The 25,301-nt window shown below is 47.4% G+C and overlaps 1 protein-coding gene across 1 annotated transcript in view; it reads left to right on the plus strand.

Annotated features, from left to right (window-relative positions):
• The window catches only part of CYB561 (cytochrome b561), a 216,908-nt gene that overhangs the window by 176,576 nt on the left and 15,031 nt on the right, over positions 1 to 25,301 (plus strand). The window contains exons 4-5 of the mRNA XM_069634131.1: positions 5,163 to 5,266; positions 9,659 to 9,816. Of these exons, the coding sequence (XP_069490232.1) occupies positions 5,163 to 5,266; positions 9,659 to 9,816 (262 nt within the window). The remainder of the gene's footprint in view (positions 1 to 5,162; positions 5,267 to 9,658; positions 9,817 to 25,301) is intronic.

Raw genomic sequence — 25,301 nt, forward strand, 5'->3', positions numbered from 1 at the left:
TACTGAAACGTAACAGGCAACGGGAGTAGTGGGAGACATGGTAGGGGCTTGGGGCTGCTGAAGAGTCAAGAGAGCCTTGGTAGTGATCTCCTTTGTCACAGCAGCGATACCCAGTGAGCCAAGAGTCAAGAGAGCCTCGAGAGTACTCTCCCATGTCACAGCAGCGATACTCAGAGAAACAAGAGTCAAGAGAGCCTCTGGAGTAGTCTCCCTCATCTCAGTAGCAAGATCCAAAGATCCAAGAGCCAAGAGTGCATCAGGATGAATCTCCCTCGTCACAGTGGTAATCCAACTAAGAGTCCAGTGGATACTAGACAGTAATCTTCATAGGTTCATAAGACAGGGAATAATTGCTGGAACTGTAACGCAAACTTTCAGGAGCCCTTGGGAAGAAGTGAAGAGACTTTTTAGGACTAGGTCAAAAGACTATCCTAAAACAGCCCTCAAGGCTACGCAGGGCCAGTTATTCTGCTGTATCTGTCAGCTTCCTTTGATACCATCGATCAGGCGGTCTTGCAGGGGCCAGGCTGTCCGGAGCGGTACTGGCCTGGTTCTCCTCTTTTCTATCGGATCGGTCTCAATCTCTCTCTCTTTACTGCCCTTTTTTTCTCCTCCTACAACACTTTCCTGTGGGGTCCCTGAAAGGCTCCACTCTTTAACATCTATGTGCAGCCACTGATGAGGCTCATCTACTCCTACGGCTTCACTTGCTATGCCTACGCCGATGACACCCAGATCGGGGTCTGCCTAGATCTGATGGTACCTGGGGTGGCTGTTGGGCTTAGGTCATGCTTGGAGGCCGTGAGGGAATGGATGTCATGTAATTGGCTGAAACTGAATGGGGAGAAGATGGAGATACTGGTGGTGGGTCCTTCTGATGATTCTATTTTCTGGTTCCCCCCCCCCTCTTTTGCCCCCCTTTACTGGGCTCTTGTCCCATTCCTGTGCTAATTGTTAAAGATCTAGGGGTGAAAATTACTTCCTTCTCTCTCTGTATGGCCGTTCTGGTCAGCTCTACCTGCCAGGCTGGGCAGTTTATGTTGAAGCTATTGCGGAAAGTCTGCCTTTTTTCCCCTTTCAGCTCTTGGCTCCGGTAGTTTCTTCACTGGTGCCATCATCTCTTGATTGTAGTGTGCTGCACTGGCTTCCTCTTCGTATGGTTTTCTGTGCTTTACACGGGACCGGGGCTGCCTATTTGTATGCGAAGTTGCAGTTTTATGTACCTCGTCCCTCTCTCTGCTCTGCCAAAGCTTTTTTTTGGTGGTGGCTCCCCACCTCAGACTTGCTTGGGTCGGTGGGCGTGCCTTTTCAGTGGTGGGGGCCACCTTGTGGAATTCCCTCCTTCTGGTCATGCCGAGAATGGATGATTATCTGGCCTTTAGGAGCTCTCTGAAGAAGTATTTGTTTTAGTTTCTGCATTTGTTTGCTGGGTAGCACCATGATGCCTTTGGGCGACCGTGCGCTTTATAAGTGTGGTATAAATAAAATGGGAAAGGGACTCATTCTCCTGACCATAATCTTTGTTGAATCAGAAAGTAAAGCAAAGGATTGTTGGAAAAGAAATAAGGACTAAGCATGTTTCCCAGGATAAGGGAGCAATTCTCCTGGTACTATTTTCATTTGGATGCTGAACCCTTTCGTAGATTAGTGGTAGGGTTAGAGTAGGTTTTTGGACAGAGGATGGCTACTTTTTATTTGGATAAACCCCCTGACTATGAGCACCCGAGTTGATATTTGTTTCGGTAAGGATAATCCTTTGGAGCTAGGGAGAGGTAAATCTTAAATAAATCTTTGTTGAAACATGTGTCTCTCTCTCTCTCTCTCTCTCTCTCTCTCTCTCTTTCTCTCTCTCTCTCTTTCTCTCTCTCCTCCTCCTCCCCCCCCTCCCCCAGGGCTCAGAATCTTCACGATGAGAGAAGGTTGAATAAAGGAGCCCAACTCTTAGGAGTGACTGATTCCACATTCCTAATGGTGCCCACGCCAAGCATGGCCCATTGGGCATTTGCTAGAGTGCAGGATTCCTGCACGGAGACAGCTCCTGTGTGCTGCTCTCCCTCTCTGCTTTTCTCTGGGCTTTTGGCGCCTCCGTAATGTGTGGAGTTTCGATACCCTGCTGCCCATTATAGGCAATCAGCCCCTACACTGAGCAGCAACATTCTTTCCAACTTAAGATTGCCCTTCTCCAGCTGGTGCCTTTCAAACCTACCAGTGTTACATGAATACGGTGTATTTGGGAATGCGTATATTCGGGCATTATGGCTCATTTATAAGGCATTTAAAGCATAATGGGTCATCTACAATGCACGGGCTATATTGTTCGTATCTTAGATGGAAGTTATATTTTCGGCAGGCTATGTACTGGCTCCCCATTGGTAGCTGCTCTTTATTTTAATTCTTGCCCTACTGATAAACACTCCATCGCCGCAACTACAAAGGAGGCTCATATGCAAAGAATATCCACGGAGAACATTATACAAGGAAACACTGCACTTTGTAACGCTCACTGTGCTGTGCTGATTCAGTACATCTTATATACAAACGCATCTCATAAACACCCAGTTGAACTTTGATTATTTATAAAGCCATTTCATAAATGAGTTATTAATTGCTGTTTTCTAGGACATGGTGTACGTTTATAGGTCCAATAGGCAGACTAAGGGCAGGAAAACCACAGTGAATGTTTCCCAGCTCTCTCCCTCGGAGGAATTCAACTGTCGCAATATCTCGGGGCATATATACTATAGGACAGGGGTCTTCAGCCTAGAGCTATGATCCCTCAGCACTGCCTATGCCGGCTAGGGCTGTTGGGAGATGTAGTTCAAAGCGTCTGGAGAGCCAATGGGTGCAGACCCCCGCCATGAGAGATGGAAGAATAATGACAATGTAACCCCCGGCCTAAATGGCGCCTTTAAAAAGGGGGTTAAGGAGAAGAGATACATAAATAAAAATATATAAAGAAACCACAAGACACAAAGGGGTTTTAAAAGACACTTTTATGTTGAAATGTGTTTGTGTTAGATAGTGGACTTACCCGACTGTACCATGTTCCCACCATCGTGGACGCATGGAATCTTGAGGAGGCTGCAGAACAATGCGCAGGTCTCCCCTATCCAGAGACAGAGACATGGTCTGAAGTAGAAAAAACGTTGAAAGGTGACAATTGAAAGGTGGGGGTTGAAGAGGAAGATGGAGAAAGCAGGAAGATAAAGAGCACAAAAAAGAAAGAAAAGAGGAGCTGCGGTCGCTGGGGGTTGTGGCCTTGAGCAGCCACCCGGGCATTCTTTAATGAGCTAGGCTGCATCTGCCAGGTGCAGCCCGGCGAAAGTTGGGCCCCAAGCCGCATGTGCGGTGCATCCTGAAAAAGAGTAACGCCCGGGGCCACGTGTGTAGGCGGTTCCCCAAGCGGGCCAGGGAGGCAGAGACCAACCCAGGAAGGCCAGAAGAAAAGAAAGACCCAGGCCGTGTGTGCGGTGCAGCCCATGTGAAGATGATGATGCCTCAGTCCGTTGCCACCTGTGGTGGCGGCCCGAACCGGAGCGCGGCCTGGTGGTTACAGGCCATGCGACGGCCAGCCCAGGTGGCCCGGTGTTGAGGGAAGTCCGGCCCAGGTGAAGATCATGGCTATGCTGCTGAAGCATGACCGCCCTTTGGCCAGGCGGGGGTGGGCGTGGAAGATGAATACCACAGTTGCACCAGCGAGACTGCCAGCACCGCCGGGGGGCCTCCACGCAATCTGCTCTCCACCAGACGACGAGAGCGGAGAAAGCAGGACTTATCCGGAGCCCCGGCTGCAACATCCTATGCAGCCAGGGCTCATCATGGAGTGCGTTGGCTGTGCGCTCTGGCTCCGGAGTGAGCGGAGTCCAAGAGAGACTTCCCCTGCTTTAAAGACGCACCGCCATGGAGGAAAATTGAAATATTAACTGCTGCGTTGTCAGCAGCAAGCATGGGCTCATAAGCCCCAAAGAACATTTAGGGCTGACAGAGCCCCAACTAAATAACACCACCGCCACAGAGGAAAGCTAAACAATGGGTTTCTGAAGCCCTGCAGCATCAGCACCACCACAGAGGAATTAAGGGCTCCCAAAGCCCCATTTAAGCACAGAGCTGCCAAAGCCCACAAAGGGAGGAAGGGCTCTCAAAGCCATATAATGAGAGTTAATGGTTTACAAAATGCCCAAGTGAGGGCTCATGCAGCCCCATGGAGCGCAAATAAGTGTCCCGTGAAAGCCACCTGCGGCAGAGAGGGGGGCTGGGGGTGAAATGAATGCAACAAGAAGGTACAGTGCACTATATGTTATGTGATGTGACTGACTAATACAAACTGACAAGAGGACTGGGAAATGGCAGTCTGCAGCTGTCAGGTGGTTGGGGGGAAAACGGAAAATGTACAAAATGTCTGGGAGGGGCTAATGGAAGGGTTGACATGTATGTAAGAGGACCAGGGTGTGTGAAGCTGGGAACTTGGTCAAAGTTCATATGTTGAGGGGCTATTTTACATGGTATCGTCTACCTTGTCTTTCATACAGCAAGTGGAATGGGAAACTGAAAGGGGGCGTCCTTTCATGAGGAGGAAAAGATGAGAAGTGGTGTGGTTTTTATATAAAAGCCTGATAGAGCACCAAGACTCCCCCTCTGGTGTGCTGCGCCTTATTCACTTCCAAAACTCGGGGTGTAGCCCATCTCCTGAATTGATTACTTTTCTATTTGCAGGCAGCTCAGCGATGGTGGGGTGTGGCGGGGTGGGGTGGTGTTGGTGAGTTCCTGGCCCGGAGTATTTATAATGCTGTGCTCGACCGGGGCCAGGAAGCGAAAAAACAAGGGCTACAACAACATGATATTGAATTTCATCAGTTAGATGGTAGTGAAACTCCAGAGACCTGCACACATTTCATCTTCTGATGATTGAGGATGGGGGGAACTGGATCCCAACTGGGTGACGCAGCAAGCTACTTAATTCAGTTGGCTGGGGGCTGGTACTGCATGCATTGTTTTGCTTTCTTTAATATCAAAGGTTCCCAAAGCAACGCATTTTCAAACAAAGGTAAATTAGCAAAATGGGCTGTGCCATTACAAAGAAAGGGGGGAATGGAGTGAAAAGTAGATAAAGCAAGTAATGCATCAGCTCTTTGTGTTTGGTCTCCCCCTTTCTTCACTTGCAGGTGTCATTGCAGTGTTCGATAACCATGCGAAGAAGGGCATCCCTCACCTGTACTCGATACACAGCTGGTGCGGAATTACAGTCTTCGCTCTCTTCTTCGTACAGGTGAGTCTGTTTCCGCAGTCCTGTTATCACTAGTTAGAAATCCACAGCACAGTTATTTCAATATAAAAAAGGCATGTTTCATAGTAAGTATACATTTTGGAATTAGCTCACACATTTTGGAAATCACCCACATGTTTTTTTATACAGTCTCGGACTGGCAATGTCCGAACCAAAAACACAACATGCTAGTGTCAGCCTGTTTTTTGGGTCCATGTGGACCACTTTTTTTGGCCTGTATTGGCCAATTTGATAAGTTACTTCACCATGCGCCTAGTAGTTTTGACTAGTGTTACTGAATAAATATTCTTTAAAATGCACAATATGCATCACATTTGATCAAAAATCTGCCCCTTGGGTACTATTCAAACAGTCTGTTACAAAACGACTGAATTGCCATTTGCAACTGTGGCCCGCTTTTTCATTGGTGCCTGAGACAGAGTTATGCACCAGTCTGACCCTCTTTTTATAAGCATTCGTAATTTCCTCATAAATAAAGGGGGGATTATTTAGAGCCATAGATGCAGTGGCAGTAGCTATCAGCATTGCCTGGCATCCCTGCTGGGGCACTTTCTTTCAATGGCCGTTCGCCTGAGTCGCTGACTCTGTTGAGCAGTGGGCAACAGAAGCGGTGAGTCTCTGCATCTTGAGTCTGAGATGGTGGCGCGCTGCTGTCTGCTGCCCCGTGCTGGTTACACTTCATTAGAATGAATGTGGCAGGCCTTGGAGCTCACTTGGGAGACAGTGTTGAGTTGTGTGTGGGGGTACGGATTCATGAAACACACAGAGAGGCTAAGGGGAGATGGGTGAGAGAGGGTGCTGGGGGGGTCACCGTGGGAGGGCGGCAATGCCCCTGGTATCACAGCACACATGCGCAGAGTGGGTGAGCCGATAAAGACATGTGAGGGATAGACTCCACTGGGGATATATAAAGGGATGTATGTGATTTCTTCGAAAATATTTCACCTAATGGAGATTCACTGAATACATTTCACCAAATAACGAAATCTACTTTTTACTTTTTCTTTTACGCATTACACATGTACCATTTCCCCTACCATTTTCGGTGAACTAAATTAGGTGAAATCTCATTAGGTGAAATGATATTCAAAGAAATCTACGGTAACTATATAAAGATGTGCCATCGCCCCTGAATTTTCTTTTAAAATTATCACAAAAAAGTGATTTAGAGAAGGTCCTTAGAGCAATGCATCCTACTACATGCTCTGTGGGTATCATTCCAGCAAAGATTGTCCTAGAACACTCAGAAGTTTTTGCTCCTTTCCTTTTGCGTTTTGCAAATGCTACTTTTTCTCATAATTATTTGCAAGCCTTGGTTACTCCTTTGATTAAAAAAACCTGGCCAGGACATACAAATTGTAACTACTTAAGTCCCATAACAAATGTACCATTTTTGTTGAAACTAGTGGACAAACTGGCTACCATACAACTGCAAGAACATTTGGAAAGTCAGGAAAATCGTGCATCCTAAGCAGTCAGGTTTTAGATCTGCCCGTGGTATGGAAACTGCCCTCCTGGATCTGCAATCAGAAATGCTCGATATTATAGACAAGAGCAAGTCGAGGCTGCTGATGTTATTAGATCTGTCAGCGGCCTTCAACCTTGTAGATCAGGAGACATTTTTGACGAAGCTTGCAAAACAGGGTGGGTGCTCTAGTAAAGCCATAGGCTGGATCAGGTCCTTCCTCATGGACAGGTGGTCAAGAATAGTTTGGGGAGAGACACGTTCTGTTTTTGAATTAATCAAGTGCGGGGTTCCGCAGGGGGCATGTCTCTCCCCGGTCTTATTCAACATTTGTTGACGCACTCTATGCAACGATCTCGATGCATTAGGGGTGCATTTCTCTAACTATGCAGATGACACTCATCTCATTATAGAGCTGAGTGGGGTCTACAAGAAAGATCTGGAGAATATAGAGAGGGTATATGAGGCTATTCTGGTCAGATAGCACAGCGAGTAGAAAGCTCTCTTTGACATCCGTGTAGAGTCTGCTGATGTAGGTTTGAAACCCAGCAGGGCCAAACTCTGCCTTTCATCCTTCTGTGGTCGATAAATGAGCACCACACACCGTGGGTAATAATAAGCAGCGCTCAGATGCCTGAGGGTTCGTAGCGCTATGTAAGTGCATATTATTATTATTATTTAAACTTGGATGATAACGAATGGCCTTTGCCTCAATGCTAATAAAACCAAATTTTTGATCTTTGGGTCAACACAGGCACGAGCCAAACTTACAGAACTGTATGAAGGCTTTGCCATAGAAGGATATTATATTAAAGTGGCCCTCAAGGTGAAGACACTGGGAGTGACCCTGGAATCATCACTGGGCTCTGAAATGCATGTAGATAATGTGGTCCAGAAAACTCAATACCATCTGAGGTTGCTTAGATTGGTGAAGCCGTATGTGTCAGTAGTGAATTCAGCAACATTGGTGAGAGCCGTTGTTATGCCCAGGCTGGATTATTGTAGTGCCCTTCTTGCAGGAGATAGTAAAGGATGCATCAAAAAACTTCAAAGACTCCAAAATGATGCAGTACGCATTATCAAGGGAACGACAAGACGAGATACGGTATCTCAACATAGAAGGGAGCTTCATTGGCTCCCAAAGAATGTCAGAATATGCTTTAAACTTAACTCAGTTGTACACAAATGCATCCATGGAAAAGCACCTCAATACTTGAAGGACAGATTAGTCCTGAAATTTATTGGTAAAATCACTCGGTCAAAAGAGACTATGCGCTTAACGCAGCCAAGATTCAAAAGGGCCTGAGGTAATGGACGATCCTTTGCCTCACAGGCAGGGATGATGTGAAACAAACTCCCCATGGAAATGCGCTGAGAAGTAAACAACACTACTTGTAAGAAAAGCCTTAAAACACTACTGTTTGTCTAAATACTACATGATAGTACTGTCTGTCCCTTTTCTGTTCTGTGTATGCGCCCTGAGGCCTGCAGGCTCCGGCCAATATAAGTAAATAAACATAAACAAACAAAGAGCCGCACTATGAAATCATTCCGGGAGGTTGAAAGTAAATCCATATTTTGCATGCATGTTATAGTTTGTTACATGATATTAGGCATTCCATTATGAAATATTAATACATATCATGCCAGTCAATCCTGCAAAGATGTGAAAAACATTTCTACCGTTTAGGATTGCCTCTAGCTATTATTCACCAAGAGAAGACTATTATCTCAGCCTTTTCTCGGGTGATGGCACTACCTGCACATGGAACGGGGCAAATGGCCAGCATGTGACCACCTGAAGATGTGTGCGTTTCCTTTCCCAGCCCATCTCAGCTGCACATGACCCATGCACAGTAACTGCACTTACTCTGCTTTGGGAGATGCTAGAAGCCACTGATTATGCACTATTATGGAGAGTCCGGGTTTGAGAAGTCATCGTCTAGGTCAGCCCCTGGGATCACTGTGCTCAGTCACCACCAGCTGCTCTCGTGCCGCTCCTGGAGAATCAGTCTTCCTATTGGGAGGCTGTCACACGGATCTGGGAATCTTGTCTGCAGACCTCTATGGAAGGAGCATGCTGCTTAGGGCCCTCTCCCCAACTACAGGGAGATAACCCAGGAAGGATTTCTCAGCCAGGGATCCCTCTGTTCTGGGGTTGTACTGTAGGCAGCACTTCTCAAAGTCTCTTCCTGATGCTGGAGAGAGAAGAACTCCTGCCTCGGCTGGAGCATTTATGCTCCTCCTCCCCATATGTGGAATCCCAGGACATCCGTCTGTCCCCTTCCAGGGTCTCACTGACCCCCCACATCAGTTCTCTCATTGAAGTACATGGGGTGGTGCAACCTTCAGTTGATGGCCCTTTACACAGCCTGAGGAGTTCATCCATTCTAGACACACATTCTCCAGGCCCCCATTTTCCTTCCATGCCGCATGCTTAAAAGCACAGGGGATGGAGAAACCCACATGCTAGTCCCAAGCCCCAGGTAAGGCATATTGCTGGTCATGATTACAATGGGTCATTTGTGCTATCTCCATTATAGCCAGTGCACAGTTACTAGGACTGGAGGTCATCCCATGTTTTCAGAGATAACAGGATGGTACAAGTTTTTCTCAGTCAGAACATTAGAATATATGTATAATACAAACTGTGTATCTAATGCATAAACAAGTAATAGACCCCATGACCATAGGGTTTGGGGGAAGCGGGGACAGACGGCCTGCCCATTGCTCGTTCTTTCCTGTTGGGAAATTGTGATCAATTGCTTTTCATGGATTATGAAACTGTGAAAAGGAACTTTGGGGGTCTCGCCGTTGCTGGCTGTGTATCTTAGAGCAGAGTTAGGGCAGGGACAGCTGAGGGACCTGGATGTCTCTAACCTGCTGCTTTCTCTCTTGCTCCCCTTCAGTGGGTGATTGGATTTACCTTCTTCCTGTTTCCTGGTGTCTCCATCACGCATCGCAGCCGCTACAAATCCCTGCACGTCTTCTTTGGCGTCGCCCTGTTTGCCTTCGCCATCGGCGCCTGCCTCATGGGCATCAACGAGAAGCTCATCTTCAGCCTTGGGTCAGTAAAGATGTGCCTGGAAATGAAGAGAGAGCGCTGTATGACGCGCCACAGTAATGGGAGACACCTGCATGCCTAGGTTTAATAGAAGGTCTTTGTATTGTTTTCACTTCAATGACTATGCTTCTAAAATGCTATCTGAAAAGTTTCTGAAGTAACATTGGCAGTTTGTAAATATATATATATAAATATATATATATATATATATATATTACATGGCCACGGTAGTGGCCATGTAGTTATGGTTAAGTTGCTGTTTCCATAGGAAGAGCACATTTTGGGCGGCTTATAACTTCGCTCTCCCTGGACGAATCCTCACCAAACTTTGCAAAAAAAGTATTTGGGTCACTCTGATTTTATTTTTGCAAAGTTTGTTGAGGATTCGTCCAGGGGGGGCAAAGTTATAGGGGGGATCCCAAAACTTTTTTTTTTCCCGTAGACATAATGGGAAAAAACTTTGCTCACGCCTACAGCCCAAACTGCTGGACGGATCTACACCAAATTTGCGGCAGGAGCGGCGGCTTGGTCCCGAAAGCGTGCTTTGCTTTATTTGGTGTAGATCCGTCCAATAGTTTTTAAAAAAATGACAAAAATGTAAGTGAAAAAATTAGTGATATCTGTGTTCGCTTCGTGGACACACTTCCCTGTTCTCTCTGCGGACAGGACGGTGATTGGGCAAGCAGCTTGCGTGATGTCCGCGGACATCTGACGTGGTCTCTCATTGGATGCGGTGAAAGTGTGCAGTGCGTCTGGCCTGCCATCTTTGTTCCTCGCATGAGAGGCTTTGTATCCCGCCTGCACAGTAAGTCCCCCACCCCCGCTCATGCCCGTGTCTGTCTCCTGTTCCTCCCAACCCCCCCTGCTCATGCCCCGTGTGTCCTTCTTGTCGCCCCAACTCATGCTCCGTGTCTTCCCTTTTCCTCCAGCCCCCCGCTCACGCCATCGGCACACTGTGGCCAGCTGAGGGACGAGGAGCGGGATCTGCTGCCTGCACACAAACGCTGTGTGTCTTTCTCCCTCCCGCCCACCCCCTGCTCATGTCCGTGTGTCTTTCTCCTCCCACCCACCCCCCGCTCATGTCCATGTGTCTTTCTCCCTCCCGCCCAACCTCCGCTCATGCCCCGCTCGTCTCTCCCACCCGCCCACCCCCCCATGCCCCGTGTGTCTCTCCCACCCCCCGTATGTCTCTCCAACCCCCCGCTCATGTCCGTGTGTCTCTCCCCTCCCGCCCACCCCCCGCTCATGTCCGTGTGTCTCTCCCCACCCGCCCACCCTCCGCTCATGTCCGTGTGTCTCTCCCCACCCGCCCACCCCCCGCTCATGTCCGTGTGTCTCTCACCCCCCGTTCATGTCTGTGTGTCTCTCCCCACCCGCCGACCCGCCGCCCACCCCCTGCTCATGCCCTGTATGTCTCTCCCACGCCCCGTGTGTCTCTCCCACCACCCGCTCATGTCTGTGTGTCTCTCCCCAACCGCCACCCACCCCCGCTCATGTCCGTGTGTCTCTCCCCACCCGCCGCCCACACCCAGCTCATGTCCGTGTGTCTCTCCCCACGCGCTGCCCACCCCCCGCTCATGTCCCATGTGTCTCTCCCCACCCGCCGCCCACCCCCTGCTCATGTCCCGTGTGTCTCACCCCACCCGCCGCCCACACCCCGCTCATGCCCCGTGTGTCTCTCCCCACCCGCCGCCCACCCTCGCTCATGCCCCGTGTGTCTCTCCCCACCCGTCGCCCACCCCCCGCTCATGCCCCGCGTGTCACTCCCCTCCCACCCACCCCCACAACCACCCGCTCATGCCCCGTGTGTGTGTGTGTGTGTCTGTCTTTCCCACCTGCCCACTGCCCGCTCATGCCCCGTGTGTGTGTGTGTGTGTGTGTGTGTGTGTCTCCCACCCGCCCACCCCCCGCTCATGCCCTGTGTGTCTCTCCCCTCCACCTCACCGCCCGCTCATGCCGGGTGTGTCTCTCCCCTCCCCCCACTCCCTGCTCATGCCCCGTGTCTCTCCTCTACCGCCGCCCACCCCCCGCTCATGCCCCGTGTGTCTACCCCTCCCACCGCCCACCCCCGCTCATGCCCCGTGTCTCTTCCTCCCGCCGCCCACCCCCCGCTCATGCCCCGTGTGTCTCTCCCCTCCCGCCCACCCCCCGCTCATGCCCACCCCCGCTCATGCCCCGTGTGTCTCCCTCCCGCCGCCCACCCCCCGCTCATACCCCGCGTGTCTACCCTCCCGCCGCCCACCCCCCGCGTGTCTCTCCATCCCGCCGCCCACCCCCCGCTCATGCCCCGTGTGTCTCTCCCTCCCGCCGCCCAGCCCCCGCTCATGCCCCGTGTGTCTCTCCCTCCCGCCGCCCACCCCCCGCTCATGCCCCGTGTGTCTCTCCCTCCCGCCGCCCACCCCCGCTCATGCCCCGTGTGTCTCTCCCTTCCGCCGCCCACCCCCCGCTCATGCCCCGTGTCTCCCTTCTTTCCCCCCACCCCCCGCTCATGCCCCGTGTCTGCACTGTTGGAACAGGGCAGACACGGGGCATGAGCGAGGGTGGGGGCCCCACCTTGCCCTACCCCCGCTCATGTCCCGTGTCTCTCCTTTCACCCCACCCCCGCTCATGCTCCGTGTCTGTCTCCCTCCTTTTCCCCCGCTCATGGCCCATGTCTCCCCTGTTCACCCCCACCCCCCGCTCATGCCCCGTGTCTCCCTTCTTTCCTGCTCATGCCCCGTGTCTCCCTCGTGTTACCCCCCACTGATGCCCCGTGTCTCTCTCCTGGTCTTCCCGACCCCCTGCCGATGCCTTGTTGTGTTCTCTTTATACACCCTGCCTTCCCTTTCCCTGGTGTCCATCTTGGTAAAAGATTTTCCTTCCTACACCGGGACGCCTGCCTGCGGTGTCCTGGTTTGGGAAGAAAAATCTTTTTTTTACCACCCCGGGTTCCCACTTTGAGAACCTAGGATGCTAGTGGTCTTCCTCCATTGAAAAGGACATTATGGTTACGTTGCACTAATAAAAAACTATGAAATTCAGTAAGAAAAAATGTGTTAAAGTGACTTTATGGTTAAGTTGCACTAATATAAAAACCTATGAAATTCAGTAAAAAAACTGTGTTAAAGGGACGTTATGGTTAAGTTGCGCTACTAAAAACCTATGAAATTCAGTAAAAAACTTTGTTAAAGGGACGTTATGGTTCAAAGTAAAACCGAAAAAAAACCCTGAAATTCGGCAGTTATGGTAAGATAAGCAACCATAACTCGCGCCACCGTGCACTGCTAACACTAACACCCAGGACATAACGTCCCTTTAACAAAGTTTTTTTTACTGAATTTCATAGGTTTTTAGTAGCGCAACTTAACCATAACGTCCCTTTAACAGTTTTTTTACTGAATTTCATAGGTTTTTATTAGTGCAACTTAACCATAACGTCCCTTTAACAAAGTTTTTTTTAACTGAATATATATATATTCATATATATATGGCACAATATCAGTGCTAAACACTATTGTAAAAGTCCCTCACTATTCTGAATTAGCACCCGGGGCTTGCGGATGGACTAAACCGCTCTCCCAATGTGGGTTGAAACTACTGAACTCAGCCTTGTTCGGAGTGAGCTCCATGCATCCGTCCACCGTCTTTTCTAGATCAATTCTACCCATGCCCTTACCCGTCCACTTCTCCAGCCCCTCGGAACCGACCCCCACAGGTGCACCCACTTCTTTCCCTACACCTGCATCCCACGACTTATCTCCCTCATCGCTCGTATGCCCGCCATACCGCCTGTCAATATTAGGTCAATCGGTGAATAAGTGTTATGGGTACTAGAAAAGAAACTATAGTCCCTATCAGACGGGTGCTCAAGTTTCCAGGTATCTGTCAGATTATGCTGAGAAATCAAATCCTGCAAGTCAGTCGCCTGACAGACTTTAAACCTTAACTCACTATTGTTGCTTCAATCCAACACCTCTCTGAAATCTCCACCCAGTACAGTGTCACACCTCTGGCCGTGCAAGTATTGCGCAACCGCCCTAAAGAAAGACCCACCCTCCACAGTCAGGGCGTAAATATCATGTAATGTAAACATCTCTCTCTGCGTGCCCACCATAAGAGATATCATCCTACCTGCCTTATCCTTCTGTTAAGAGAGCACCTGGATTGTCGGATTCTTGGGAATCGGAATATCTACAACCCTAGAGCATGAGTTGAACGAGGAACCGTACGCTTGTTCTACCCAGCCTCGCTGTAGTTTTGCAGTCCATTGACTCTGAGATGAGTCTTCTGTAAAAACGCCACATCATCTCCCAGGCTATTAAAACGATTAGGAATCTGCTTCCTCTTCAGAGGATTGATAAGCCCTTTGACCTTCCAGGAGATAATGCACGATTCTCCCACGAAGGCAGACATCCCCTCTGTGTCCCAGCAGAACAATCTATCAGTAAGTACTGATTCTGTAAATAAAACACCGAAAAGAAAAATCACCCAACACCCTCTTAATACAACACCAGCCTGCAGAAGCACCAACCTGTGGATACAAAACATTACAAATAAACCTCACCCACCCAACCCCCTCCCTGTGTAGATGAATACCAAAACAAATAGTTAACCAGCACTAAAAGCAAAACCTGCACTGCCCACAGTCTACTACACAAAACCAGAATCGGAGCACGCTTGCCACCCTAAACAGATATCCTTTCCTCAGACCTAGCCGACAGAATCAGGGGAGTGGCATCCAAAGCCCAAGAAACACAAAACAGACGTGCAAAAGGTAAACATCAATCTTCAACGTCCATACAACAGGCCATAAAGGAATTCGCCCACAAAAACCCTGTCCCTCCACCATTGCAAATGCAAACACTAAAACAGAGCAAGTAGACCGCAACAAACCATTAACCTCCAGTATAGTGTAAGAAGAGCCATCCCATCAATATCCCTCACACTCACACACACACACTGGTCAAAGAGACAGCAATCATCAGTCAACTCCACACAGCAACCCAGACATACTTCCTCACACGGTCACATACATGTTAAAAGGTCCCCATCTATCCCGGCACGCACTGCAATAGTCAAACAGCCAGCCACACTTAACACATCAATTAACCACACACATAATACCCATCAGGGTGTCCACACCACAACCACCATCAACCTGAAATATGGTGTAAGAGAGCCATCACAAAAATATTCTTCACACATGCAACAAATCAAGAGCAAGCGTTCGTACGTCGCGACCAATCCAGACAGACTTCATCCCACGGTCACATGCATGCTAAAGGCCTACAGTAAAGAAGGCGAAAAATCACCCCACCTACCACTGCAAAAGGCAAGCAGCCAAACACATATAGCCACACTTAACACATCAAATAACCACACACATAATACCCATCAGGGTGTCCACACCATCAACCTGCAATATGGTGTAAGAGAGCCATCACAAAGATATCCTTCACACATGCAACAAATCAAGAGCCAGCGGTCGTACGTCGCACACCAATCCAGACAGACTTCATCCCATGGTCACATGCATGATAATGGCCCACAATAAAGAAGGCGAAAAATCACCCCATCTATCACTGCAAAAGCCAAGCAGCCAACCACACATAGCCGCACATAACACATCCAATATCCATCGACATAATACTATCAAGGGTCCACACCACAACCACCATTAACCTGCAGTAAGGCATAAGAAGAGACCTCTCATTCTTCTCTTATGCACTGATCAAAAAGGCAACAATCAGCAGATATATCCCACACACCAAGCCAGAGTGACTTTATCACACAGTCACATGCATGTTAAGGTCCACAATAAAAAAAGGCTTAAAATCATCCCATCTAATCCGGCACACACTCCAGCAGCCAAGCAGCCAACCACATACAGCTGCACATAATACATCAAATATCCACACACATAATACCCATAGAGTGTCCACACCACAACCACCAAACCAGGCTAGCGATATCAACATCCAGGCGGAATCAATTCATCACAGTAACGCAAGCACACCCCACCCTTACTCACATCTACACAAAGGCTTCCATGTAGACCCACTGCCATCATCCCCTGGAGGAGGATTGAAATTCTGAACGGTACAAGAATACTGGCTCCTGGAGATGCGCCAAAATCAAAGGCCCAAGAAGCGCATGTAAGTAGCCAACATCGCAGCATTTAGGCGCACAACAACCCCGGCACCATAACAGTGTCTGACCCCTACCCCAGTACAAAGCCCCTTGCAGTTAATGAACACCACCTTTGAACCACCTAGCAAGGATAGGACCGTAAACGGCAGAATAGCATCCTTAAAAACATGCTGTTAAGGATTTCAATCAGGCACACACCTGGGTCTCGCCTAGCATGTAGTGCGCAAAATGAAATACTTATTTTTGTGTGTCTATAGGTTCAATATTCTGAATGATATACCACTCATATCACACCCATCTCAAAATAACCCCACGTCACACTGGACCAGGAATCAGGCTAGTTTGTAAAGATTTATTTATTTTAAATTCAAATCACACATAAATTTTAATATATATATATATGGGGCAGCAATCACCAAGCGGTGACAATACAATTTAAAAATAAGTACAGCAATTGAATTTACTTATAATAACGCAGAATAGAAAACACAGGAAAAAGAACAGTTTTGGTTTGTGAACAGACAGTGTTTAGGTTAATATTTCCGCCTTTTCCGTTTTTGGAAATGGACACTTTTAAACTGACAGGTGAAATTGGCTTTGTGAAACAATGCAAAAGGGAGCAAAAATGCTTAAATTGATCAAAATTCTTATGAAAGCAACACAAAACAGGTCCTAACCCAGATGAGCTACAAGATAAGCAACAATACACACTTAAGATCAGGATGGAATTGAAGAAACACTTGGATGATAAAAAGACACGTGTAGAACTTTTGAAAATGTAAATTCATGGCAAAATTTCACTATGCGATTTTAGATCAAAATGGGTCAAATACACTATTCTGCAATAGTTGTGGATGTAGCTGAGGGTCTTAGGTATAAGTGAGAGTTGAAATTAGGTTTCTATCTATAAAATTGAAGAAGTTATGGAAGCTTTAGTGAGAGGCGTTTTTGAAAAAATAGGCACAGAGAAAAACAGAAATTTGGTTTTAAAATGACAGCTTTGTTTTATTACACTATATTAATGACTATGAAAAAGAGAATGCCACCCATGGATCTCCACAGTTACTCACGGCTGCTCGTAAATCTTCACGTGTGAAACTTTAGTTTCTGTTTTGTATGGGAATTACTTTACTTAATCCAAATCACTAATGGGTTATGGTTTAATGAGGCAAATGAGAAAACATCAGCGCAAGAATGGTTCTGACAATATTAGAGGTTCTGAAGTAAAGATGGGATGGGTTCATCTTAGGATAAGACAAGGCAAATATACTATGGGTCACTGTTATTCCTGTTGATTCTTACAGTCCACTGTACTTAAGATTGGACCATCAGGGTTATGGTCATCGGATCGTGTCTACCGGCAGCCGGGCACTTCTGGAGGGATCAGTCAGCTGGGCGATTCTGGTCAATTGGACTGGCACCTCACTGGATTTGGAATGAATTGGCCCTTCTGGTCACTGGACACAGTAGATTAGCAGAATGCGAGTTTCAGCGGGCAGGCCTTAATGGTAGCAAGCCAAACTTGATCAGAATTAAATTTTCTTAAGTTTGGCATGGTTGAATTTGGGTCTACCTAAAAAGAGTTCAGCAATGCTAAGCCCTGGATTCTGCAAAGAAGTCTGGAATCGGCTACAAGATTAAGAGTTCTGGAACAAAGCGTTGCACGGAAATCTGGATGTGTGAAGGGACTGACAAGGGCAGTCTGCAGTAGCTGCACAGAGCGTTGTTTCAGCATTGTTTCAGTAACTCTTCATTCTCTACTGTTGGAGGCGTGTGCTTGGAGGTGTGTGAACCCGAGCCCTCCAGCTATATTATTCCAGACATCCGCAAAGCGGACTGCAAAGGGACTGACAAGGGCAGTCTGCAGTCCGCGGCACTGTGAGACTGCAACCCTCAACTGACTTTTTCATTCCTGCTCTTGCACTTTTTTTCACCTTTTCCATCCGGACCCGCCAGCCCCGCCGGGATCTCTCTTTTGTGACTTTGAATCCTGGTAGAGTGGCTGGGGGTGTCCAAGAGGCAAGGTGGGTCTGCAGTTTATTGCGGCGCAGGTGGAGACAGCAAAAAGGAAAATTTGTACAGGCGATCTTGAACAACGAACGCTAAGAAGCGCAGTACTGCGCCTCCCTGGCCTCTCTAAGAACACTCCAACTTCACCCGAGGGACTCGAGCGGCCTGAGAATCAGAGAGCTTTGCCAAAACCACAGCAACAACATCACCCAGAGTCTATTCGAGCAAGAGCAACGAGAGCAGCAGAGCCCACCACAGTAAGTGACTTTCAGTTTCCCCCAATTGAATCTGTGGGCATGAACTCTGTGCCATCTATAACGGAGGTCAATGCAGTGCTTGATTCCAGCGCACCCCCCCATTTCTCCCCTCCTCTCCTTACACCTCTGACCAAACCAAAGGGCGTGGTCCAGGCCCCCTCCTCACCTTTGGTGTTGTCCCCATTAGGCGTTCTCTGCCCCTCGGAGCACGCGCTGAAGCCAGACTTGAAGTGTCCCTTACGGATCCCCGAGTCGGCAGGACGCCCGATGCCACCTCTCCCGCTTGATCCTGAACTGGCCGAATGTGACCGTGAAGTCCAATGGGACTCTCCGGCGGGGGGCACCGCTCTTTCGGGGCATAAGGTTGTGATAATGATCCACAAAACCCGGGGAGAAGAAGACTTGAGGACTCCTCCGGGTACTGAGGAACACCAACTTTCTTTCCTTTCTCTCGGCCCTACTCTGAAGGAGCAGCCTTTGGCAGAGGTGGGAGGGGATTCCATCGTGGGTGCAGGGTCATCCTCTGAAGCCCGCCCTGTCCAAAGACCATTGAAACTACCATCGGCCGAAACTCAGTATCAGAGCCCCTGCCCCTCAGAAATTTTGAAAATTTCCACCAATGTTCCCACAACCGATCATCCTTGTTCGGACGAACTGCCAGTAAGTGGCAATCTTGATCATCCTTCTAAACTGAAAACTCTGGGTAGTAGTCACAAAATGTTCTCTCGGAGGTCGGTGCAGGTAAAGGTACCTTATAAAAGAGGGCTAGTGGGTGGTAAAAGGCCCTTAAACTCTCACACCCCATTGTCCATGACCACATTGAAAGAATTTTTGGGAGAAAAAAAACACGAATTGAAGGGGCAGGCCTTCAAGATTTATCTGACGCTGAGTTGTTGGCCATCGCGGAAGATACTGCCACACACCTCTCTAATTTAAATCTACCACTCAAGATCCCCCTTCCCTCGGAAAGAAGTACCATTAAGATGCCGTAACCAACCTCCCAGGCTGGGACGGCGAACCAGCAAATTGAAAGATCTTGCCCAACACTGGATGTCACGAAGGGGAGGAGTAAAGTGCTGACAAACGGCCTATGTGAATCAAGTAGCTTGCAGAACACGAGGCCTACTCCCGATGTTCAGCTGGGCCTTGGTGTGGCTTTTCTTGGGGAGGGCGTCCAGGCAAAAGACCCTTTTGTCGCTGAGAAGCGGAACGGAGGGCCTCTACTACCCTGCGACTCTAGGGTCTTGGTTTTGCGACTGTCCGCTCCTGCAAATGGTATCATGCCCCCTCCTCAAGGGGTCTCTCTTCCCCTTCTTCGGCCTCCCAACCCTTCTCTGGAACTGCCAACTACGAGGGGTGGTATCTTATATGACAAAAGCTGTGGACCTAATCAAAGTACTGGTTCCCCTTTGCCTCCAAGACGTTTGAGTGAAATTACATCTAGGACACTGAATGATACCCCTTCCAAAAAACTGGACCCAATGACCATCTTGTCTACAGTTACTATTGCTCTGGCCCCTTTTGGGAAGCTTTATGAAGCAATAAATGACACTCTTAAGGACCAAAACACCCTGTTTGTATATATGCATACCAAGCTCAATCTTTTAGAGGGGTTTGTGTCCGCCCAGCAACATTACTGGCGGGATGGTAAAGGGCATACTGGAAATTAAAGACCTGACTACTCTGTAGAGGGGGTAGTCTGCCCTCAAGCCTATGTGGTGGCGAACCCTCCACTTTCCCAAGGTACTCAAACTACTGAGTGCTACTTATCGAAGGAAGACAACTCAGACTGTGCAGAGCATACCTCCAAGGAGGATGACCTAACCCGACGACTATCGAGAGGGTATTTTCCACACACAAAGGCTACCCAGCAGACAAAGACGCAAGCAAAGGTGGGGCAACCCCTTGAAGGTCAGATTACCAACACACCTAAGAAAAATTGTTTGGTGGCCTTTAACCTCCCAGAGAGTGCTTCTATTCAACCAGCCTCAAAAGCAATTGACTTTACCTCAATCAAGATTCCATCTACTTTCCAAATTTTTCAACACAAAGGATCTAGTGAACCAGCACAGAGACAAAAGAAGGTCCTGAAAGCCAAAACTCCAGCCCTACGAGTGGAAGCGACTTCGGCTTCGACAAACAAATCCAACACAAGAGCTCAACGGGACTCGGAAAAAAAGGCCTCCTCTCCGGTCCAAAATAGAAGAGTGTTTAAATTGAAGCCAGCGGAAAAACTTCTGACTGACTCTTCGAGCCCGGATAGGTCACAAGATGTTTCCTGTAGTCCGATTGATCTAATGAATATGAGCATCTATACAGTGGAAGAATCAGAATCTGAAGTCCCGTCTACTAATCAGCAACAAAAAAAAAAAACGGAATCCTGGGAAAACGGAGCAATGGAAGAGCCTAAATCAAAGGCCCTGCTTCTAGACTCCTCTTCGACTACGGCTGTGCCCCTGAAAAAGAGGAAAGCTCCTCGGAGAAGAGAAAGTCTCAATGAGGGGCTGCTGCATGAAAAAGAACAACACGAGAGAAAGTATGGCAGTGGCTTCCGAGATCAATTACACCAAGGTCATCGACCCACTGCCTCACATACAGCTCGTGAACAGCACGACAGATTAAAGGAGCGGATGTTCCCTCCTGATGACACAAGAGTTCACTATAGATCCATGGTTCATGACCTTATGGGGTTAAAGCCAACCCCTCAGTGAGAGAAAATCCTTACAATCATTCCGCCCCGTATAGGCAAAAGGAAACTTTGTCAAGAACATTCAAACTCCAAAGGTCACATGAAAAGCAAGATAACTGGACATTGAATCGAAGGGCTCTAGCAAAACTGTTCCATGAGATCCGTCTCTCTCAAATTGACATCCCGAAACACATTAATATCCTTGAACCCAATCCTAATGGAAGAAAAGACAGTTCTTACCTTCACATAGGTTCTAACGACACGCAACAACAAATATGGAGAGCAAGAGGAAAACTGTACAACGTGGGCTTTGACTTGACCAACGTATCAGGAGAAATACCATCTCCCAAATCCTTTCTAGAAATGACACTCCAAAGCCGAACACTTTTATGTTTAAGGCTCAGGACAGTGATTGTCGAAGGTCTCATTATACGAGGAGACCAACGGATGATGTTCTACACCCTAACATCGAAAATCGGGACTCGGGACCTTTACATAAATCCAACATTCGACAATATCCATACAGGAAAGTGAGCCCTTATAAGCGTCAGACACACAATGACCATCCAACCAATCTATCTTCACACAGAAACTTCCAGCAAGTGGATCTATTGGGCGAAGTGAACACGCACAGCAGGAAAAACGAAAGAGCAACAGCCCTCTATGTTGATCGAAGAAGAGAGTATGGATTTCCTAAAAGAACAACTGAGAAAGAAATAGCCATCAGAAGGTCTTCATCGAGACACTTTGATTAAGGAGCCGTCTGTATTAGATCCTCTAGATGTTAACTTGAAGCTGGGCTCCTGGAATACCAGGGGCTTTGCACATCTGACCATCAAGTCTGATGTAAACTTCGCAAAATTTGGATGCTTTGTGTCTGCAAGAAACTTGGTTGGTTGAGAAACCCGTTTTGGATGGCTTTCAATTGGTGCACTCCCTGGCTCATAAAGGAGAGAAGGGCAGAGCAAGATCTGGCCTTATCACCACCATCAGATCGGGCAGTGGTTTGTCTCTGTTAAAGGTGCTAATAGCATCGGAATTCATCTTGGCAACAACGTTGGTGTGGGCAACACCAGGAAGCCCTTTTGGAACTGACCAACGGTATGAGATCTTGCTGATTAATACCTACTGGAATTCCAAGTGAGTAACTAACGACAACTTTATTGCTCAAATGGAGAATCTAATAGACAGATTTTTGATCACATCCAAGACAAGTCACATCATTATTGCTGGTGACTTGAATATTGACTTAACCTATCGACTCAATTATCCCCAAGGAAGATCTAGCCTATGGACTAATTTATTAAACTCTAGAGAGATGCACAATCTCCAGTAGTGGACTGTCTCCTTGAATGAAATTATCCCCACCTGGGAGCGACTGGAGCAAATGGCCAAGATTGACTATATTCAGATTTCCCGTAGCTTACTGCCCTTAATGGAATCCTTTATAGTCACCAGGACTAAACATAGTGACCACAACATTCTAACTTTCACCTGGCACTCACGAAGGAGAGAGGTTTGTTTTACTATTCGAACATAGAGCTCAACCAGAGTGGCACTAGGTTAAGATTGTCAGAAGCTGCAATCACAAAACTCACCGATGTTATATGTGGAACAAAAAAAACGCGACTTAACCAGTTCAACAAATCCGGTCGACTACACTCCTCTTTTAACAGTGTTCAAACGCAAAAAGGAAAGAGCACAACAGAAAACAATGTATTTCAACACGCATTTAACAAACAACTTGTAGCCCGAAGAAAGTGGGTAAGAAAACTAAAACGGGATGCTGCAAATTCAATCTCTATAAAAAAAGAAGGAAGAATAGTCTGTGGCAATCAGAAACCATAAATCCTGGCTGAAGTCTTCTAAAATTTAACGTCTCCAAGATGACGCAGAAAGCATGCTTCGCGCTATCTGTGGACACAACGCCGGAGAGTTTTGGTCACTAATAAAGGGCAACCCAAAAGCTATCAATCAGGCACTGCAAAATTCAATTGGAGAGCAAAGATGGATATCCCATTTTGAGGATCTCTATGGTGTCTCGGCCACTGTGAATGGCCTCCGTCCAGCTAGTCCAAAGGGGGACTGGTCAATGCCGCTGGACTTGGAAATGATCAAATGAAAATAAAACATCTCAATCGGTCCAGGGAGGCCGGACCCGATGGTATAACCAATTTTGACATAAAGAAGAACATCGAACCCTGGTCTGTATTCATAAAAGAGGTCTTCACAAATTGTGTCTAGTCTTCTACGATCCCATTGTCTTGGAAAAAGGTGATAATGGTGCCTATTTTTAAAAAGGGCTCAAAAGAGAATCCATCGCACTATCGCCCGATAGCCTTATTGGACTCTAAAGGAAAACTCTTTGGTGCATTAATTCTGGACAATTTTCAAACCTGGATCTCCACTACTGGTCTGTCTGATCCATTGCAGGCTGGTTTCGTGAAAAACGTTGGGACCACAGTAAACATTCTGGCAGTGAGCACGTTAAAAGCAAAAGTCTTTGAGGGCAGGCCAAAAATCTATATGGCATTCATTGATTTGGTCCAGGCCTTTGACCGGGTAGATAGGCCACTACTGTGGTCTAAACTACACCAACACGCTTGCCCTTCGGGGATCCTGGACCCTATAAAGGCCCTTTATTCCGAAACCACAATGTGTGTCCATCTGAAAAACTAAGGCCTTTTATCGGCATGGATTAAGACGGGAAGAGGGGTGAAACAAGGCTGCCCCTTGGCTCCCGCGCTATATAACGCTTATATGGCAGACTACAAAGATTGTGAGGATAGAGTCCGTCTATTCCCCCCGACATTGGGAAAGAGCAAAATATCAAGACTGTTATACGCAGACGACATCATCCTTATGGAGCTAACCCCAATTGGCCTCCAGAGGCAGATCAACAATCTAGATGTCTAACTTAAAGAGAATCATCTTTTGATGAATCTTGACAAAACTAAAATCATGACACTCGTGGGCAACACCAGGAACGTGGAGAAATGTTCATGGACAGTGGACAATACCCAAATTGAAATTGTGAACAACTTCAAATATCTGGGCGTCATCTTAAACAAAAGCAGTAAAGAAACACTGATGCAGGAGAGCATCATGACAAAAGCCTGGCTTCTCATTTCACAGTCTCGAGCTGTAGCAAACAAGTTTGGGCGTTTCACAATGTCACCAACGTTGATTTTCATAAGACAAAAGTAATTCCAAGCTTGAACTATGGGGTAGAAGCGCTACCTAACCTACCTAACCTTCCAGCAAACTTCTGGCCAAGACCAGAAGGGTTTTATTGGATAAAGGTCCTCAATCTCCCACAATCGCTTCCAACTGCCCTAATAAGGAGGGAACTTGCATTGCAATCGTTGGGATCAATAGTGGCCCAAAATAAAACAATGTTATATCACAAGACCTTGCTCCCTTCACCTTCATTGATCCTGAAAGAAATACACCAGGAAATCCAGTCAGGGTCTAGCAAAATGCTTTTGGAATGGGTAGCAAGGATCCAATCTCTCCATCACTGGGGCGGTAGTTCCCAGGAGGAACTTGTCCATAACCCAGTAAAGGTTAAGCAGCGCATTATGTAGAGAGACTGGATAGACATATTGGAAAAATCATCAGCCACTAAACTGACGCAAGATTTACCTCCATATGCGTCTAAAGTGAACGTCTTAAAACCGTATTTGACAAAATGCCCAGACAAAAATCTTTTGGAAAATTTCTTAAGAATTCGTCTGAACATCTTGCATACAAGAGAAATCCTGGCAAGAAGAAATCTGTCAGAAGAAAAATCATGCAGATTTTGTAAGCTGCCGGAAAAGACGGAAACAATTAAACATCTATTGTTAAATTGTTCTGAGGTAATAGAGTCTCGCTCCCTGCACCTAGGGCATTTGTTTATAAATGTTCACTTTTATGATGAGGGTGAATGGTGGTGCCGGTTCATGAGAGGGGAGAAGACTTCATGGGTCATTGCAGTGGTGGGCTTCTTTCGAAGTACTGGCCTACTTACTTGATGGCGTAGTCCGAAAAGAAAATTCTGCCACCCTTTCTTATGCTGGACACCTTTGATGTAGGATTTTACTGGAATATGATGGAAATCCAAAAGGACTTATTTTGACTAATGTGGGAAGCTTGTCTTGTAAAAATTGTGTAATACAATTAAACCAAGTAATTAAAAAAAATGTGGATGTGTTCAGGAAGCAGTGTCTATGTGTGGTGAAGTTCCTATATTCATCCTACCAAATGACATCACAAAGTTTATGGTGTGGGCAGAATTTCAAAACACACCCCCACGGATGTGAGTGGCCAAAGGCACTTGCCTTGTTCTGGTTGGCAGTCAGAAAAGAGCTGTCATCTTTATGATGGGATTTAGGAACTCCCACATTGATTTTGACCAAAAC

This window comes from Ambystoma mexicanum, chromosome 13 (genome assembly GCF_040938575.1).
Source record: "Ambystoma mexicanum isolate Mex_15411 chromosome 13, UKY_AmexF1_1, whole genome shotgun sequence".
NCBI classification, from domain to species: Eukaryota; Metazoa; Chordata; class Amphibia; order Caudata; family Ambystomatidae; genus Ambystoma; species Ambystoma mexicanum.